At 50.1% G+C, this 20,100-nt stretch overlaps 1 protein-coding gene across 1 annotated transcript; it reads left to right on the top strand.

Moving 5' to 3' along the window:
- The first annotated feature begins 300 nt into the window (after positions 1 to 300).
- On the top strand, positions 301 to 16,504 carry LOC121107991 (olfactory receptor 14J1-like). The gene is made up of 3 exons (XM_040654642.1): positions 301 to 345; positions 15,647 to 16,111; positions 16,466 to 16,504. The coding sequence occupies exons 1-3, from the start codon at positions 301 to 303 to the stop codon at positions 16,502 to 16,504; spliced, it is 549 nt and encodes a 182-aa protein (XP_040510576.1).
- Positions 16,505 to 20,100: the final 3,596 nt, after the last annotated feature.

The raw sequence follows: 20,100 nt of genomic DNA, 5'->3' as shown, positions 1-20,100 counted from the left end.
GAGAAGAAGAAAACAAAGAGAAAGACCTGTGCAGCACATCCTGCATAGGAGATGTGCCTGGTGTGCCAGAGGGCACTGGCCATGGCTTTGGGGAGAGTGGTGGAGATGCAGCCCAGGTCGAGGAGGGCGAGGTTGAGGAGGAAGAAGTACATGGGGGTGTGCAGGCGGTGGTCGCAGGCTACGGCTGTGCTGATGAGGCCGTTGCCCAGGAGGGCAGCCAGGTAGATGCCCAGCAAGAGCCAGAAGTGCAGGAGATGCAGCTGCCGCGTGTCTGCCAACGCCAGGAGGAGGAACTCGCTGATGGAGCTGCTGTTGGGCATCTGGTACTTCCGGGCTCCAGGACCTGTGGGCACAAGAACCTGTCCAAGGAGTAGGAAACTTAGTGACAAGGCATTCCACGTTTGAAATGTTCACTGTGATCAGTGTTTTGAGCTGCATTTCATGCAGTTGATTTTGCCATGAGCACCTCTGCGCTTTTTCTCTCAAGGAATCTGCCTTGTCCCTTTTATGTACATGGCAACGTGGTGGTGCTGTGGTGATGTTCTGTCCAGAACTTGTCAGATGAAATCATTTCTAATGCAGAGGTGCTTGTCAGCATCTGCATTACCAATACCAGAAATAGGGGGGTTGAAAAGAAAAGTTTTAATGATGTTTTTTTTTTTCCTGCACAGTCTGTTCCCACTCACCACAGCCAGGAATTGTTTAAGTCAGAAATCCAGAGAAGTTCTGCAGCGCACTTCGTGAATGGCAGTGAGAGATGAGAGGCAAAGGGATTCACTGCTGCTGAGTGCAAGGTAAGGGGAGCTGGTTGGGCATATTTCCAAACACTCTGAACATGCAACTGTTCAAAGGGAGAATGCCCTCCCATGTTACCTTGAAAAGAAGGCAGACCCTGCTGAGAGCAGAGGAAACCACTGCCCATCACGGAATGCCCACCCTTTCTCAGGGTCCTGAGCCATGTCTCATCACCACACATCTGGCAAACGACACCTAACATTCATTTCACCAACCCCAGAGCATTTCCTTGCATATAGCATCTCTCCCCTTCATCCCTGCACATTGATCTCGATCCTGTGGGAAAAATTGGCATTCTAGAGGTCAGCTCACAGCTCTCAGGGACACTTCAAGGAGATGTGTGCCAGTGGTGGCATCTTATTAAGGGAAAGCAAACTCCTTCCCAGCCTCACAGACTGCACTGCCCACAGCCCCAGGCAGTCACACTCAGCCCCTGTGCACTGCAGAGGGCGATGGACACGTGCCTGGGGAGATGCTGCTCTGCTCTGCTGCAGCTCTGGCTGCATTCCTATTTGCTGTTCAGAACCCATCCTGTCTACAGAGCATTACCTAAGTTCATGTTCATGTTTGCAGGTGAAAAGGGAACAAAAGAGTACCACAATGACTTCAGCAAAGTAAATATCTGCTTTCAGAAAGTAAAGAGACTGAATGTACTTGAAGATTCTCAATAGATGGACTCAAACACTCTACATCATTACCCTCCACTAGAAGTAGGAAGCAGAAAACATGGCGGAAAATCCCTCCTTAAGCCCTCAAAGTGGAAAGTCCCCAGTAGTGCAGCTCCCCGGGCAGGCTGAGTGCTGAGCCTGGCAGGCGGCAGTCCCTGCCCCGGCACACAGCCCCTGGGGCACAGCAGGGACCCTGCTCTGCACCACAGCCCTGGGCACCCGGCTGCACCCCCGGCTGCACAGCCTGCAGCTGTCCTGGGGCACGCAGCCCTCAGGGCTGTGCTCTGATGCTGCAGCATGGAAACCATCAGATGAAGCACATCTATCTCCATGACTAGGAAACATGGTTTGTCTTCAGCCTGCTATGGATTGTCTCTAATTTAGTGATCCCTCTATTAAAAGTGTCTGCATTGCCTGTAGCCAGAGACTTACCTTGTCAAGAGCTGTGAGCAATCTTTCTCCAGTGAGCTCACAGCCTGCTCACGCTCATTTTCCTTATAACTTCATTCCACCTGCAGATCATGTCCCCTGTACTTTTGTGCTGTACAGAGGAGCTGCTCCTGGGCACAGCTGTCTCTGTGCAGATATGCCCCCTTGTAGGAGCTCCCTGTGTCCCAGGAGCCCAGCCCAGCTCAGCAGCAGAGGATGTCATTTTTTCCTCCCCACTCATCTCCCCTGTGATGTCCCTGGGTCTCCATGGCCAACAGCTCCTGAAAGACAACAGCATCGTGACTGTACTTTGAAATCTGCTGCATTAACCACCAGATGTCCAGAAGACACTGACCAATTACAGACATATGGTTAGTCCTACCAGAGCGTGTTTGCTGTAACCAAAAGGGCACACAGAGAAGGACAGGGAGGGGTGGACTTCCCCTGGGCAGGGCACAGATTCAGCTGAAGCAGTGCCGGCATCTCATCCCTAGATGGATACCCTGGGGCTGAAATGGGATTCAGCTCCCTGTTGGACCCACAGGAGCTGGGATTTCTCTGGATCAGATCAGGTGTGCACAGTGAGTTGCCAGCATGTGAGCTCCTGCTCTGAGTCCTTGGTCCTTTCCTTCCTCACCTCACTGTTTATTAGTTGGACTGGGCTTCTCGGAATCCTAGGTGCCAGAGACAGGTGGGAAATGTTGGTGCAAGGCAGATGTGCCCTTGGTGAAAGAGGAGGTGGTCAGGGAATACCTAAGCAAACAGGATCCTGAGTGACAGGAATCACAGAATCCTTGAAGGGCCTGGGTTGGAAGTGTCTTTAAAGACCATCCAGGTCCAACTCCCTTGCTGTGGGCAGAGCTGTCACGTGGTAGATCTGGATGCCTGGGGCCCTCGGCATCTTCAATATCTCTAGGGATGTGTCACCCACTATTTCTTTGTGATTCCTGTTCCACACCTGTTCCGTGCCCCACATCATGATCTTAGGAATGGGTGGAGTGCGTTCCACATGTCTAATGTCTGGTCACCCAGTGAGGCTCTGCAGTCTCTGCCCATGGAGGTTTTCAAAATGCATCAGGAGCAAATGCTGAACAACTTGGTCTGTCCCTCTTTGTCCTGGGTTGGACTGCAGACATCCCCCAGGTTCCCTTTCAGCCTGGGTTACCTTGTGATCCTATGTCCTCATGGCCTATTGCTGATGGGAAGAGAGCAGATGTTTCCAGAGCATGAAGCGTCCTGTGCTGCATGTGACCATCGAAAACAAGGTCTGAGAGCACGAAGACAGATCAGAACCACAGTGTGACTGTGTCAGTGCAAAGACTGAGAGCTGTCACAGAAGGTTCTGGGCAGGGAAATTCTGGGGGGACTCCAGGCTCTGTGCAAGACAAAAATGGATCTTCTTTTCTTTTTGAATCTGTAAGGCTGAAAGATGTTCTTGTCAATAAAACTGAAGCAAAGTTCGAAGACTAAGATAGAAATGAGCAAAAATGTGTTAAAGCACTTCTCAAGTTCAGAAATACTCCTAAGTTCTTTTTCTTTTTAAGTTGTAACACCAGACTTTGAGGCAATTTTATGTAATTTTTATAATTATAATTTATTTTACAGAATGGACAGTGCTTTCCAGAGCTGTGTTTGCAGGAAAGATGTCTTCAGGTACAGGGACACAGACAGCAGTGCCAGTGCCAATGCCCTGTGACTAATGCCCAGCGTCCACCGCTGCTCTACCCTGCTGCGTATTTCATGTCCCTCATCCTCCAGGGGTCTCCAGCTCTCCTTAATACATGACCATGCTGAAGGACATGATTTCAGCAGGCCATCTGGACACATGCTCTTCCCACTGCTCTCCACGTATCCCCATCCCTTGCACATTGCTCACTCAGAAACCTCCCAACTCTCTGGCTGATCTGTGACCTTCAGGGAGATTACTGGAACTTGCTCCATCTCTCCAAAGTCTGATGGACTCACTTGTCAACTCCTTCACTGTGATTATATCTAGCCCTTCCTCTATCTGTCTAACTCATATCTTGCACAGATATTCCCTGTGAAAGACAAAGCTCAGTAGATGCGGCTTGGACAGGGCATGTGGTAGATCAATGTGTTTTTCTGTTCATTCAATTGCATCACATTTCCTTCTGTTTGCTGGCAAAAAAGAGAACTCTCATTGCCCACGTGCAGCTGGTTCTCTGAGGAAAGCCAGTGAGAGTTGGTGCAAAGGAGGTTTAACAGTGAGAGGGTGACTCCAGAGGAGAAGGGTGATGTTAGGAGAAGTGATGCCAGTCCCATGGGGACAACAGGAATAAAAATGGGGTGGGGAAGTTGAGGAGGACGTTGGTCTACACTGCGCCAGAGTGAAGTTCGTTAGGGGACATCCTGGATCAGTATCAACTGCCAGGTGCTGCTTTAAATTCTTGTTTAAATACAACTGTAAATAAATAAATGACTGGACTTCTTAAATACACTATGGAATCTTCCTCTTTAAGCTCTCTCCAGATACCTCTCCAGTTAGCTGTACAAGTTCTGAACACCTGAAGAAGATGACAGGAAGGCACAAGGCACAGGAGGGCTCTTTAGGCAGTAATGGGACACAGGGGGCTTTTGCTGCTGAGTCCATCAACCACCACTGAAGAGAGAAGTTGGCATAAAGTGCTCAAGAAGACTACGAAATCAGGAGGAACAGAGAAGTTTCTTGGAGTATTAATGGGCCCCACTGAGGGCCACTAACAAGAAATCTTCCCCAGGGACTTGTTAGAGCTGATAATTGGAAGCCATGGTTACAGGCAGGCAAAGGCACTGGGATGGTGGCTGCGCTGCTGAGAAAATCCTCCTTTGTCTTACGAAGCAGAAAGGCCAAGCCCTGATCAGGGCTGACCCTTGGCAGGGAGATCCTGTCCCTCCTGCTGGCTCAGGGCCCTTCCTGGGGCAGTGGGATGCAGGTTTGTATGAGGTCAAATGAAAGACAAGGGGACAGCAGCTCCCAGGCTCTGCATGGGGTGGAAGGATGCTGTGAGGCCCAAGTCCCATGTGGGCAGTGTGTCTCATCCCAGGCTGTGGGATGTGAGAAGGGCCCAGTCTGAACAAGCAGTCAGTGACAACAAAACTTGGAACTTCAGATCTCCCAGGCCCAAGGTGGAGGCACCATTTCCTCACTGGGAGCATTTGGTTCTGGGGATGCCATGTTTGATGCTCACCCACATGCAGAGCTCCTGACTGACTGCAACACCACTGTGCTCATATCAGCTGTGATATAACACAGTGGTGCTGAACTCACTGAGCTTGTCTCCCCTTAACAGCGCAGTGACTCTGACATCACTGTAATCCTGACCACTGCCACAACTCAGTAATTCTGACATCACTGCTCTCTACACCACCGAGACAACACAATGACTCAGGTGTCAGTAAGCTTGCATCCACTGTGACAGCATAGTGACTCCAACATCATCATGCTTGTACCCACGATCATAGAATCCTAGAATATCCTATGCTGGAAAGGACACACAAGGATTATCAAGTCCAACTTCTGCCTCCACACCACTACCCAAATAGCAGACCATATCAGTGAGAGTGTTGTCTGAATGCTTTTTGAACTCCAGCAATCTTGGTGCTGTAACTCCTTTCCTTGGGGTCCTCGTCCAGTGCTCTCCTTTGGACACACTCCCATAGTTTTATGTCCTTTATGTTCTGTGATGCCCAGAAGTTCACCCAGTGCTCCAGGTGAGGCCGAAGCAGTGCAGAGCAGAGCAGGACAATGACCTTCGCTCAACCAGGACCCCCAAATCCCTGATAGCAAGACAGTGTCCCATCCCCAGTCAGTGTGTATGACCAGGGTTGACCCTACCTAGGTGCGAAATAAGTCCCTTGTTCTTGTTGTACTTCATGTGGTTGCTGCATGCCCAGTTCTCTAACTTGTCCACATCTCTGTGCAAGTCCTCTCCACCCTCAGTGGAGGCAACAGCACCTCCCAGTTTGGTATCGCCAGCAAACTTGCTCAGAACATCCTCTGGTCCTACTTGCAAGTCACTGATGAAAACTTTAAGGAGAAGTGGCCCTAAATGGAGCCCTGGGGAACCCTGCTAGTGACCGTCCACCTGCCTGATGAAACACATTTACTGTAATCCTTTGGGCCCGTCTCATTGGCCAAATGCTCACCCATCGCATTATGTTTATGCCTAGTGGTTTTGCAGGAAATCTTATCCTGAAGGATACTGTGAGGAACAGTATTCAAAGTTCTACCCAAATCCTAATAGTTAACATCAGTTGGCTTCCTTTGGTCAATTACATGGGTGACTTCTTACTGAAAGGACATCAAGTTAAATAGGACCTTCCCTTCATGAACTCGTGTTGGCTGTGACCAATGGCATAATTGTCCTTCAGGTGTTTTTCAGTGATTCCCAGCATCATTTTCTCCATAATTTTACCAGGAACTGGAGTGGGAATGACACATCCGTAACTGCTGATTTCATCTTTCTTCCTCTTCTTTCAAACTGGAACAATGTCTGTGAGATTCCTCTGAAATGGGAACTGGCATGACCCTAGGCTTCTTCTGATGCCATTCAAATGAGAGCCCAGAGCAAAATAAGGTGTCATCAGTGAAAGAATGTAGACGTACCAAAGTTTTGGTAGAGCATTTGGTAATGCCTTGAACTCCAGAGTATGCCACAGATGGAGCAGAGAGGAAGATCTGGCTCTTTTGTTGTGAGCTCATCCATTTGGTCAGCGAAATAACACGACATGCTCCATGGGGACAGATGCAAAAGGCACACTCGGTGCCCTGAGCACAGGGCTGTGGTGGCATTTAGGATGGCCAAGAATACCTCCCTTCTGGCCCTCAGCTGATGCTCAGGGAGGAGGTGTCTATCTCAGAGATTTTCCACCACGCTTTACAAGCACCAGCACACAACTAGGATCACCCCAGGCACCTTGGGCATCTCTGAGTGTGTCTGAGTGAGCAATGGAGTCCCTGTTGAATAAACACCAAGCATTCAGATGAGGGGCTCACACACAGACACCTCACTGTGCACATCTGAACTCAACTAAGAGGACTCCCGGCTCCCATGGAGCTCTGGGGTACTGATCCCATTTCAGCCCCAGGTTTTCCATCAGCGGATGAGATGCCGAACCCTACGGTTGGGATGAGATGGTCTGATAGTAATAGGAGAAAGGGTAATGGCTTTAAATTGGAGGGAGGAGATTTTGGTTTCATGTTAGGAACAAATTGTCTACTCAAAGGAAGTGGAACAAGTTGCCCAAAGAAGTTTTTTGTGCACCATCCCTGGAGGCATTCAAGGTCAGGATGGATGGGATCCTGGGCAGCCTGATCTGGTGGTTGGCATCCCTGCCCACGGCTAGGGGCTTGAAACTAGGTTCACTTTGAAGGTCCCTCTAACCTAAGCCATTGAATGATTCTGTAATGTTATGCCTGCACTACCTCAGCGCTATCACTGCCCAGAACAGGAGAAGTCAACCCCTCCCTGTCCTTATCTGTGTGACTTTTATCATACTGGTCATGAGCAGAGGTTTCCTGATTTGACATTTGCTTCCGTCGTGGTCCGATTTCTTTTAGTTGGAACATCCATGCTTTTGAAATCCTCTGGACATGTTGATTAATTGAGCTGACTTTGAAGTACGTTCCGCAGTGATGACCGTGCTGCCTTGCAGGAGCTGTCAGCTCATGAGGGCCATGGATACATCCAGGGAGAGCTGTGGGGAGAAGGAAATCACCTCCTCTGATGCTGAGCTGAGCTGGTCCCCTGGGACACAGAACGCTCATACAAGTTGGCAGAGCTGAAGGGAGACAGCTGTGCCCAGGAGCAGCTCCTGTACACCTCAGGTGGCATGGGAAGGAAAGAGAAATTAGAGGGAATATACAAACAGTTCATGGTAACAGCAGGCTGTGAGCTCACTGGAGGAGCATATTTCACAGCCCTTGATACGGTAAGGGTCTGGCTGAATGCAATGCAGGTGCATTTACAGGAGGGATGGCTAAATTTGGGACACTCCAAAGCAGATCAGACTGCAGACACTCTGTGTCTTTATCATGGAAATAGGTCTGCTCCCAACCAGGGCTTCCATGAGCACAGCCCTGAGGGCTGTGTGTCCCAGGATGGCTGCAGGCTGTGCAGCCGGGGGTGCAGCCGGGTCCCCAGGGCTGTGGTGCAGAGCAGGGTCCCTGCTGTGCCCCAGGGTCTGTGTGCCGGGGCAGGGACTCTGCCGCCTGCCAGGCTCAGCACTCAGCCTGCCCGGGGAGCTGCCCAGGGCACTGCGGGGAGATGTGTGGGGGGAAGGAGCCCCCCGGCAGGGCAGGGCAGGGGCCTTCTGCTGCCACAGCTGCTGCCTGGGGCAGGGGGATCACAGCTACACTGCAACCCTGAGTGTTACCAACAGCACTTTGCAAGAGGAGAGACAAGGCAGGGATTTTTCTTTTATATCCTTAGGGAGGGGAAAAGGATTGGAGGCAGAAAACTAAAAGGGGCAGTCAACTTTGAACACAGCTCTGACACTCCCGCATTATTCTTTCCTCATTCACTTTTTTTGTAAACGGTCACAGAGAATGAGCTTTCATCCCTTCTTTGCTTACAGGATATAATCCGTTGAAGTTAAGGTTGTTTTCTGCAGACATGTATAGTGCACTTATCGTGCAAACTGGCAGAGTTCTCTAAGACTAATTTTAGTGCACAGCGGCTGGGCTTGGGGGCTCTAAAAGCAGTTGGAAGTAAAGATATGAGACATAGAAACTGCTCCGAAGAGAAAAATATTCAGGCAGCTGGGATATGGTTATGAAATGAGAGGAAAGTAAGAGCTCCTTAACCATCTCCTTCTAAAGGGATGCTGAAGCTCATGGAATTGAACACAAACTATGGAGATAAAGGAACATATTCCAAAGATAAAGAAAAATTTTGTAGCATGTCGGGAGGACTGTTTCTGAGGAGGGTCTTGACTCATCATTATCTTATGCACTCTTTAAGCTTCAACTCTTAAGGGAAGGGGAAGCTCATGAAAATAAACTGAAGTTATGGAGTTAAATGAACATTTTCCAAAGTGAAGGAAAAAATTTTACAACATGACGGGAGGCGTTTCTCTGAGAATGGTCTTGTCTTGTCATTATCTTCTGCACTCTGAACAGGACTCCATGCCCAGGAACCGCAGATGCCCAACAGCAGCTCCATCAGCGAGTTCCTCCTCCTGGCGTTGGCAGACACGCGGCAGCTGCAGCTCCTGCACTTCTGGCTCTTGCTGGGCATCTACCTGGCTGCCCTCCTGGGCAACGGCCTCATCAGCACAGCCGTAGCCTGCGACCACCGCCTGCACACCCCCATGTACTTCTTCCTCCTCAACCTCGCCCTCCTCGACCTGGGCTGCATCTCCACCACTCTCCCCAAAGCCATGGCCAATGCCCTCTGGGACACCAGGCACATCTCCTACGCAGGATGTGCTGCACAGGTCTTTTTCTTTGTTTTCTTCCTCTCTGCAGAATGTTGCATTCTCACCATCATGTCCTATGACCGCTACATTGCCATCTGCAAGCCCCTGCACTACGGGACCCTGCTGGGCAGCACAGCATGTGCCACCATGGCAGCAGCTGCCTGCGGCTCTGGGCTTCTCTATTCCCTGCTGCACACTGCCAATACATTTTCACTGCCTCTGTGCCAAGGCAATGCTGTGGATCAGTTCTTCTGTGAAATCCCCCACATCCTTAAGCTCTCCTGCTCACAGTCCTATCTCAAGGAAATTGGGCTTATTGCGCCTAGTGTCCTTGTGTTTTTTGGGAGTTTTGTCTTCATTGTAGTGTCCTATGTGCAGATCTTCAGGGCCGTGCTGAGGATGCCCTCTGAGCAGGGACGGCACAAAGCCTTCTCCACGTGCCTCCCTCACCTGGCTGTGCTCTCCCTGTTTCTCAGCTCTGCCTTTTTTGCCTACCTGAAGCCCTTCTCCATTTTCTCCCCATCCCTGGATCTGACAGTGGCACTTCTGTATTCAGTAGTGCCTCCAGCACTGAACCCCATCATTTACAGCATGAGGAATAAGGAGATTAAACATGCCCTCAGCAAAGTGTTGCAATATGCACTATTCTGGATTCAATAAAGTGCACATTTTCCTCACATGTTTGCCAGTGATGGTTCTTCATATTTTATGTGTGTTTGATTTTGTTTGTGTAAGTGTGATACAGTAATCTATAAATAAACATTGCAATTTATTCCTCTTCTTATTTACCATCTACTTCCTATTTCCTCACACAGAGAGCTCATGTAAATATGGAACCAGATTCCCTGAATAGGTTACTGAGAAAGATTGCAAATAATACTTTTCATTTGCTCTTCTCTTTTCCTGCCTTGTCTATATCTGGGGGAGGTACAGCCACGGACAGCAGCACAATGTATATATTTGCAACTCCAGGACCTATAGCAGGAATTGGAGCTGCTGCAGGGTCTGTCCCAGGAGTTGGAGAGGCTGCAGCACTGCCAGCAGATCTGGCTCTCTTCCCCTTGAGGATGCTGAAGAGTGCTGAACAGAGCTCAGCAAGTGTGGGCCAGGCCCTGGCATGCTGCAGTGATTTGTGCCTCTTCAGGATTAGCAGGGCCAGTGCACACCTTTCCAAATATTCTTCCAGTTTTTCAGGATTCTGCAGTTGCTCAGAGATGAAGCTCCAAATTCCTGGTGGTGCCCACTGCTCCAGGCACCTGCCCAGACCGTCCCACACCCCCTGACATGCAGAGCTATCCCGCCTTGGGGCCGATCTCTCAGTCATATTCTTGAATGGTTGTTTCATCTGAAACATAACCTGAAACACATTACCAACACGCAGCAATGGGAGCACGCTGGTTTGAACATCCCACGGATGGTGAGAGTTCTCAGGAGCTGTTGCAACTAGCTCTCAAGCTCTAGGGAAAGAAGAAGAAGTGAAAGGGGGGATGAGGGACTGCTGGAAAGTGTCCTCCCTTATCTCCTCCATAGCCGGGCTCTCTGAGGAGACAAAGCCAAGGGTGTAATTACTAATCATATTGGCAGTATTACTTCCAAAACTCAAAGATGGCTGCAGAGCTGAACACACAGAGAACTTCATTTTGTCAGCTGAAAGTTTTATCGTGATATAAGCCATGGCCAAACAGCACAGCAAAATAAAATCCCTAATCCAGCCCCCAGAGTTGACAGTGCAGCAGGGAAAACAAGCAGCAAGCAAGGAGCTGTGCAGTGTAGTTTCATGAGAGGACTCAACGAGCTCCATAAACCAGGAAAGAATCAGCACCATGGCCAGCAATTATCCAACTACCACAAAGCCCTGTGTTAACTCTCTCTGGACAGATCTGCTGTTATCAGAACACTAGGAGCTCCACATCCAAAATGACTGTGGTGGTTTAACCCGGACGGTGTCTCATAACCTGACAGTGCTTTGTGCACTGCCCCCTTCCCAGAGGGATGGGGAAGAGACTTGAGAAAAAGCAAAGTGCAACCTGTGGGTTGAAATAAACCTATTTACTGAGAGAGATAAAAGGAAAAGAGTAATAGTTATGACTATATATGCATATATATGTGACAGTACATAACAAGTGATGCACAAGCACTTGCTCACCACCCTCTAATTAATGCCAACCTGGCCCCTGAGCAGCGGGAGAGAGAGAGATGACCTCCCACCCCTTTTCCAAACTCCTTCCACTTGCTGTCAGATGGTATGGAACGTTCCTTTGGCCACTTTCAGTCAGCTGTCCTCATTCTGTCTTCTCCCAGCTCCTTGGGCCCTCCACTGACAATGGCCTTAGCTCTGGACAACGCTGCTTAGAAGCACATAGAAACATCGGAGTGGTATCTACGTTGTTTTTCTCCTAGAACCAAAACACTGCATCACACCAGACAGCGTGAAGAAAACAATTCCATCCCAGCTGTAACTCAGACACACCCCCGTCCCCTTCCTCTTGTTCTTCCTGTTTAGGAAGCAGGGAGCAGATGCTGCCAGTCTCCTCTTTAAGCCATTTGCATCAGTTCTCAGCTGGCTCCTCTGCCTCCCCCAGGCAGAGCTCAGTGCACTCTCACAGAGGGCAGAAGCCTATCCTCGACTTCCTAGACCATCCATCAGAAAGAGTCCGCACCCCCCTTTGCTACGACACAGAGGTGGGAACCATCCCACCATGTCTCTGTAAGCGAAACAAGACCCTAGGCCTGCAAATGCACAGAGATTTTGAGCTCACTGAGCTAATGTTTGTGGTCTTCTCCTTAGTGTAAAGACACTTCAGAAAGAGTCCCATTCCAGAAGCATTATTTGATTTAGCCTGGCTGGGCCGTGCATCTACACCACGGTACTGGTGTTCAGAAGGTGGCACACAGGTACTAGGCCCATTGTGGGGCTCACAGTTGTCCAGCAAGCACTGACACTACCATGGCATGGCTTTCCTGAAGGTCCTGAGCTGCATTTGCCATCTGGCTGAGGTGTGCTGGAGACCCCAGGGAACTGCCATACAAAGGAGAGCCCAGAACAAAGGAAGGTATCATCAGTGAGAGAATGTAGGTGTGTCACAGCTTTGTAATGCCTTAAGCTCTGGAATACGCAATAGATGGGGAATAGGGAAAGATCTGCCTCTTCCTATGGTGAGCTCATCCATCTGGTCAGCTGAATAACTCTGCATGCTCCATGGGGACACTCTCAGGTGCCCGTTTCTCAGAGATCTGATGACATTCAGGATGGTCAAGAATAACTCCGTTCTGGCATCCAGCTGATGCTCAGGAAGGAGGTGTCTATCTCAGAGATCTTCCACCACGTCTAGCAGGCCCAGGCACACAGGAAGGATCACCACAGGCACCCTCATCTTCACTGAGCATGTGTGTGAGCAACTGAGTCAATGCTGAATAAAGAGCGGGGATTCAGATGAGGGCTCACACACAGGAACCTCACTCTATGCATCTGAACTCAACTAAGAGGACTCCCAGCTCCCATGGTCCTGTGTGGACCTTCCCCAGGCATTTTGGTCACCTGTGAGTGCCTCTGGGTGAGCAATTGTTCCACACCCACTGAATAAAGGCCAAGGACTCATAAGAGGGATACATGTGTAGACAATTTATTGCACACATTGGAACCAAACAAAGAGGACTCCGACCTCCCATGGGTCCATGTGGTGCTAAATCCCATTTTAACCCCAGAGTTTCCTTTTTTTAAGGGCCATAGGCAGAGGTTTCCAGATGATGCGTTTACACCTCTACTAAGCAAACATGCTCTGATAGGACCAACATTGCTTCTGGAATCAGCCTCCATTCATTGGACATTTGGTGACTAATTGAACTGAATTCAAAGTGTGTTCTGCAGTGATGGATGAAAAGCTGGACATGAGGAAGCAGTGTACGCTTGAAGCCCAGAAAGCCACCTGTATCCTGGGCTGCATCAACAGAGGGGTGGCAGCAGGGATAGGGAGGAGACTCCCCCCCCCCTGCCCTGCCCTCATGAGGCCCCACCTGGAGTACTGTCTTTGAGCCTGGGACCCCAGTACAGGAGGGGTGTGGAGCTGTGTGAGCAGATCCAAAGGAGGGCTACAAAGATGAGCAAAGGGCAGGAGCACCTCTCCTATGGAGAAAGGCTGAGGGAGTTGGATTTGTGTATCTTCGAGAAGAGAAGACTCTGGGGAGACCCCGTTGCAGCCTTCCGGAATATGAAAGAGGGGGACTGACATTTTACATGGTCTGATATTGACAGGACAAAGGTGAAGGGCATTATACTAAAAGAGGGGGAGATTTGGGTTAGAAGTTAGGAAGAACTTTTTACTCTGAGGGTGGAGAGCCTCTCAAACAGGTTGCTCAGAGAGGTTGTAGATACTCCATCTGTGGAGGAATCCAAGGCCAGGTTGGATGGAATGCTGGGCAACCTGATCTGGTGGTTGGAAACCCGGCCCATGGGAAGGGAGTTGGACAAGGGTGATCTTTAAAGTCCCCTCCAACCTAAGCCTTTCCAAGATTTTGTGAATCTGTGATTCAGTAATGACACTGCTGCCTTTCAGAGGCAGTCAGCCATGGAGACCCATGGACATCTCCAGAGAGATGGGGAGAAGGAAATCACCTCCTCTGCTGCTGAGCTGGGCCGGGCTCCTGGGATACTGGGAGCTCATAAAAGCAGGCAGTGCTGTGGAGAGACAGCTTTGCACAGGAGCAGCTCTTCTGTACAGCACAGCAGGGCTATAGGCATGATCTGCAGGTGACATGAAGAGAGAAGAGAAAGGAGAAAGAGATTGCAGGATGTGTACAGTGTGAGTAGGATGTGAGCTCACTGGAGGAGCATTGCTCACAGCGCTTGATGGGGTAAGTCTCTTGCAGTAGATGGGGTAAGTCTCTTGCAAGGAAGCTGCTTTTCCTGGGGGGATCACTGAATCAGGGATATCCCATAGCAGATCTGGCTGAAGGCACTTCATGTTTCCTTACTCTGGAAAAAGACTTCATCTCAGATGAGGACTTCGGTGCTGCAGCATGAGGGCTATGCAGCATCAGGGCTATATATACCCTGAGCATAAGGGCTGTGTGATCCAGGATGGCTGCAGGCTGTGCAGCCGGGGGTGCAGCCGGGTGCCCAGGGCTGTGGTGCAGAGCAGGGTCCCTGCTGTGCCCCAGGGGCTGTGTGCCGGGGCAGGGACTCTGCCGCCTGCCAGGCTCAGCACTCAGCCTGCCCGGGGAGCTGCCCAGGGCGCTGTGGGGAGACGTGTGGGGGGAAGGAGCCCCCTGGCAGGGCAGGGGCCTTCTGCTGCCACAGCTGCTGCCTGGGGCAGGGGGATCACAGCTGCACTGCACCCCAGAATGTTTCCAAGAGAACTTTGCACGAGGAGAGACAAGGCAGAGATTTTCCTTTTCCTATTCTTAGAGGGGGGAATAGGATTGAAGGCTTAAATCTAAAAGGGGCTATCAACATTGAACAGATCTCTGAGACTCCCAAACTGTTCTTTTATCAATTTGTTTTTTTTTAAAAAAAAACATTCCCGCAGAATGTGCTTTCAGCCTCTCCTCTCTCAAAGGATGGAAGCAGTTGGAATTATCGTGGTTTTCTGCTGACATGAATAATGTACTTATCCTGCATATAGGCAGTTTTCTCTCACATAAATTGTAGGGCTCAGAGGTTGGTCTTCTGGATTCTAGGAGCAGTTGGGGTAAAGAAATGAGACATGGAAGCAGATGAAAATATCCAGGGAGATGAGATAAGATTAGAAAATGAGAGGAGGGTAGAAGCTTCATGAGCTTCTTCTGCTTATGGAATGCAGAACTTAATGAAATTAAATTCAAGTCATGGTGGTAAAGGAAGATCGTCCTAAGAGAATGAAAACATTTTATAGTACAGTGGGACGAGTGATTCTGAGAATTGCCTTGACTTGTCATTATCTTCTGCACTCTGAACAGGACTCCATGCTCAGGAATCACAGATGCCCAACAGCAGCTCCATCAGCGAGTTCCTCCTCCTGGCGTTGGCAGACACGCGGCAGCTGCAGCTCCTGCACTTCTGGCTCTTGCTGGGCATCTACCTGGCTGCCCTCCTGGGCAACGGCCTCATCAGCACAGCCGTAGCCTGCGACCACCGCCTGCACACCCCCATGTACTTCTTCCTCCTCAACCTCGCCCTCCTCGACCTGGGCTGCATCTCCACCACTCTCCCCAAAGCCATGGCCAATGCCCTCTGGCACACCAGGCACATCTCCTACGCAGGATGTGCTGCACAGACTTTTCTGTTTGTTTTTCTCATGTCAGCAGAATATTTTCTTCTCGCAGTCATGTCCTATGACCGCTACGTTGCCATCTGCAAGCCCCTGCACTACCGGACCGTGCTGGGCAGCAGAGCTTGTGCCACCATGGCAGCAGCTGCCTGGGGCACGGGGGTTCTCAATGCTCTGCTGCACACTGCCAATACATTTTCACTGCCTCTCTGCCAAGGCAATGCTGTTGATCAGTTCTTCTGTGAAATCCCCCAGATCCTCAAGCTCTCCTGCTCACAATCCTACCTCAGGGAAGTTGGGCTTATTGTCTTTAGTGTCCTTGTTTTATTTGGGTGTTTTGCCTGCATTCTTTTCTCCTACGTGCAGATCTTCAGGGCCGTGCTGAGGATGCCCTCTGAGCAGGGACGGCACAAAGCCTTCTCCACGTGCCTCCCTCACCTGGCCGTGGTCTCCCTGTTTGTCAGCACTGGCTTTTTTGCCAATCTAAGGCCCCCCTCTCTTTCCTCCCCATCCCTGGATCTGACAATGGCAGTTCTGTATTCGGTGGTGCCTCCAGCACTGAACCCCCTCATCTACAGCTTGAGGAACCAGGAGCTCAGGGATGTAGTGAGGAAAATGGTGCCCTGGTCACATTTCAGTAGGGATAAACTTCTCATCTGTCTCTGCAAATGACTCACAGTCCGTCCCATATTAGGGTTGTATTATGTTTTTTAGTTTTAATATTTTTTCTTTATTTCCTTTTCTATTCATATATTTGTGTGTCTCTGTGGTTGTCATGTTCCTATACATGTGTTTGGCTTCCTACCACTTCTTCTGAGACATCACCCTGCTCTCTTTCTCCTGAAGCCCATATGATCCTGGGTCAGTGCTGACTCCCACAGCCTCTGTGTTCCATCCCTGCATCTGCAGGCCAATGAGATGCCAGCAGGCACCACAGAGATTATATAGGCTGGATTATTGGAAGGTATCAGTGTATTAGCCAAAGGACCAGTATGTTAATTCAGGGTATTCTTGTCCTAAATCTTAGCAGTCTAGTTGTCTGTGGGGCAGCATGGCTGGGCTGTCCTGCAGCAGGGAAGGCACACACAGACTCTGTGCTGCAGGACTGGGACCCCAAAAGCACCCTGGAACTCAGCGCCCAGCTGCGCTGTACTCACCTTGCCCGGCTCCCAGGTGCCTTCCATGCTGCTCTGTCACTGCCCCTCCTCAACAGGATGGGGGAGAAAACACAGTTAACCAATTCCTGGGCTGAGACAAAAAGCACTTTATTCTTTCCTTGCGTAAAACCCACTGACAACAAATTGTGTGTGTTAATCTCTGCGTATCAAATGCAGGTTTCTCTGCACACTTGGGAACAGCTACTGAATTCAGCGTCTCTTTCACCTTAGTATATTAATTGAAACTACACATAACCCACAACACATTTGACCAATATTTTGTATATTTTAATAGATTTCCAACACAGAAATCTGCCCACAGTCAGTTAGGATTTCACATCCCTCTTATTCCTCACCCATATACTGTAATTGAAGTGATTTGCGATGTTTGCATTTCGTCTTTGTTGTCTCACCTTCTGACCTATTTTCCTGATCCTTATCGATAACTTCCTAAATTGCCGCTGTGTAGCAGTTAGTTATTTCTGTTCTTGCTGTCAGACCCAGTCTGTTGTGTCACTGAAGCTCGGGTAATGATTCACTTCTGAATGCTTTGGTCACTGCTGAACTCCAGACCATTCCGATAGGAGCTCTCTGGATACTGAAGTGAAGGTTGATATGTTACAGAAACACACTTATCTACCAGGTGCCAGCTGTAAGCAAAAAACAATCTAATAAAGAATTATTTCCTTGTGTGTGGAATAAGAAGATGAATTTTACTCTAACACAGCGTTTGTCCATGGATTTACGGTGTTTTGTTTAGCTCAGTATTCATAGAATCATAGAATCGCTAAGGTTGGAAAAGACCCACAGGATCATCCAGTCCAACCATTTGCCCTTCACCAATAGTTCCCACTAAACCATGTCCCTCAACAAAACATCCCAACGCTCTTTGAACACCACCAGGCTCGGTGACTCCACCACCTCTCTGGGCAGCCCATTCCAGTGCCTGAACACCCTTTCAGAGAAGTAGTATTTCCTAACGTCCAGCCTGAATCTTCCCTGGCGCAGCATGAAGCCATTCCCTCTAGTCCTATCACTAGCCACCCGAGCGAAGAGGCCGACCCCCAGCTCACTACAACCTCCCTTCAGGTAGTTATAGAGAGCAATAAGGTCTCCCCTGAGCCTCCTCTTCTCTAGACTGAACAACCCCAGCTCCTTCAGCCGCTCCTCATAAGGCCTGTGCTCCAGACCCCTCACCAGCTTTGTTGCCCTCCTCTGGACACGCTCCAGGGCCTCCATGTCTTTCTTACAGTGAGGGGCCCAAAACTGGACACAGTACTCAAGGTGTGGCCTCACCAGTGCTGAGTACAGGGGGATAATTACTTCCCTGTTCCTGCTGGCCACACTATTCCTGATACAAGCCAGGATGCCATTGGCCTTCTTGGCCACCTGGGTACACTGATGGCTCATGTTCAGTCTAGCATCCATCAACACCCCCAGGTCCATTTCCTCTACACAGTCTTCCAGCCACTCTACCCCAGGCCTGTAGCGTTGCCTGGGGTTACTGTGGCCAACGTGCAGGACCTGGCATTTGGTCTTATTGAATCCTATCCCATTGGCTTCAGCCCAGCTATCCAACCTATCCAGATCCCTCTGTAAGGCCTCGCTACCCTCAGGCAGATCAACACTTTCAGCCAGCTTGGTGTCGTCTGCAAACTTATTGAGGGTGCACTCAAGGCCCTCATCCAGGACATCAATAAAGATATTAAAGAGGACAGGCCCCAGCACCGACCCCTGGGGAATACCACTCGTGACTGGTCGCTAGCTGGATTTTACTCCATTCACCACCACTCTCTGGGCCCGGCCCTCCAGCCAGTTCCTTACCCAGCCCAGAGTGTATCTGTCCAAGCCACGGACTGCCAGCTTCTGGAGGAGAATACTGTGGGAGACAGTGTCAAAGGCTTTGCTGTAATCTAGGTAGACTACAACAACAGTCTTTGAGCTGTTTGTTGGGCTATTGTGGGGCTCAGGGTTGTCCAAGCAGCAGGGACACTCCTGGGGCATGGCTTTCCTGAAGGCCCTGTGCTGCTTTTGGAGCTACATTTGAGTGTGCTGGACAGCCCAGGGAACTGGCATGACACTAGGCTGCTTCTGACGCCATTCACAGAAAACTGAGGTTCCATCAGTTGAAGAAGAAAGATGTGTGTTAGCTTTGTAGTGCCTTGATGTCCAGCATATGCAGGAGGTAGGGAACAGAGAAAGATCTGGCTCTTCTTTCATGAGCTCAACCGTTTAGTCAGCTGTATAACGCAGCATGCTCTATGGAAACAGGTGGAAAAAGGCAGTTTGCGGTGCACTAAACACAGGTGTCGTTTAGAGTGGCCAAGAATACCTCTATCCCCTCTCTGGCCCTTGGCTGATGCTCAGGAAGGAGATGTCTAACTCTATTGGGATTTCCCACACAGTTTACAAGCAGTATCTCACATCCAGGATCACCCCAGGCACCTTGGTTATCACTGAGTGTCTGCATGAACACTGGAGACCCCACCGAACACAGACCAAACATTCAGATGAGAGACTCACACACAGACACCATGCCTGCATTGCCTCAGCTGCATCACTGCCCTGCCCAGGGGAAGCCCACCGCTCCCTGTCCTGGTCTGTGCGCTCTTTTTGTTACAGCAAACACTCTCTGGTAGGATTAACCATACATCTGGAATTGGTCCATGTCCACTGATCATTTTGTGGTTAATACAGCAGATTTCAATGTACAGTCACAATGCTGTTGTCTTTCAGGAGCAGTTGGCAATGGAGACCCAGAGACATCTCAGGGGAAATGAGTAGGAAGGATAAAAATAACATCCTCTGCTGCTGAGCTGGGTCAGGCTCCTGGGTCTTGGGGCACTCCTACAAGTGGGCAGTGCCGCAGAGAGACAGCTGTGCCCAGGAGCAGCTCTTCTGTACAGCACAAAAGGGCTGGGGGCACGATCATCAGGAGATGGGGAGGAGAGAAGAAAGAGAGCTTACAGGCTGTGTGGCACAATAGCAGGCTGAGACCTCACTGGAGGTGCATTTCTCACTATCCTTGACAAGGTAAGTCTTTTGTTCCAGGCAATGTATCTTCTTTTCCTGTAGGGATCACTAACTCTGGGACATCCCATTACATATTTGGCTGAAGGGGCTCCATGTTTCTTTACTGCAGAGAAAGACCTGTTCCAGCTGAGGGCATCTGTGCTGCAGTGTCAGAGCACAGCCCTGAGGGCTGCGTGTCCCAGGACGGCTGCAGGCTGTGCAGCCGGGGGCGCAGCCGGGTGCCCAGGGCTGTGGTGCAGAGCAGGGTCCCTGCTGTGCCCCAGGGGCTGTGTGCCGGGGCAGGGACTCTGCTGCCTGCCAGGCTCAGCACTCAGCCTGCCCGGGGAGCTGCCCAGGGCGCTGCGGGGAGACGTA

This window comes from Gallus gallus, chromosome 33, assembly GCF_016699485.2.
Source record: "Gallus gallus isolate bGalGal1 chromosome 33, bGalGal1.mat.broiler.GRCg7b, whole genome shotgun sequence".
In the NCBI taxonomy this organism is placed as follows: Eukaryota; Metazoa; Chordata; class Aves; order Galliformes; family Phasianidae; genus Gallus; species Gallus gallus.
This window is presented reverse-complemented; position numbering and strand designations above follow the sequence as displayed.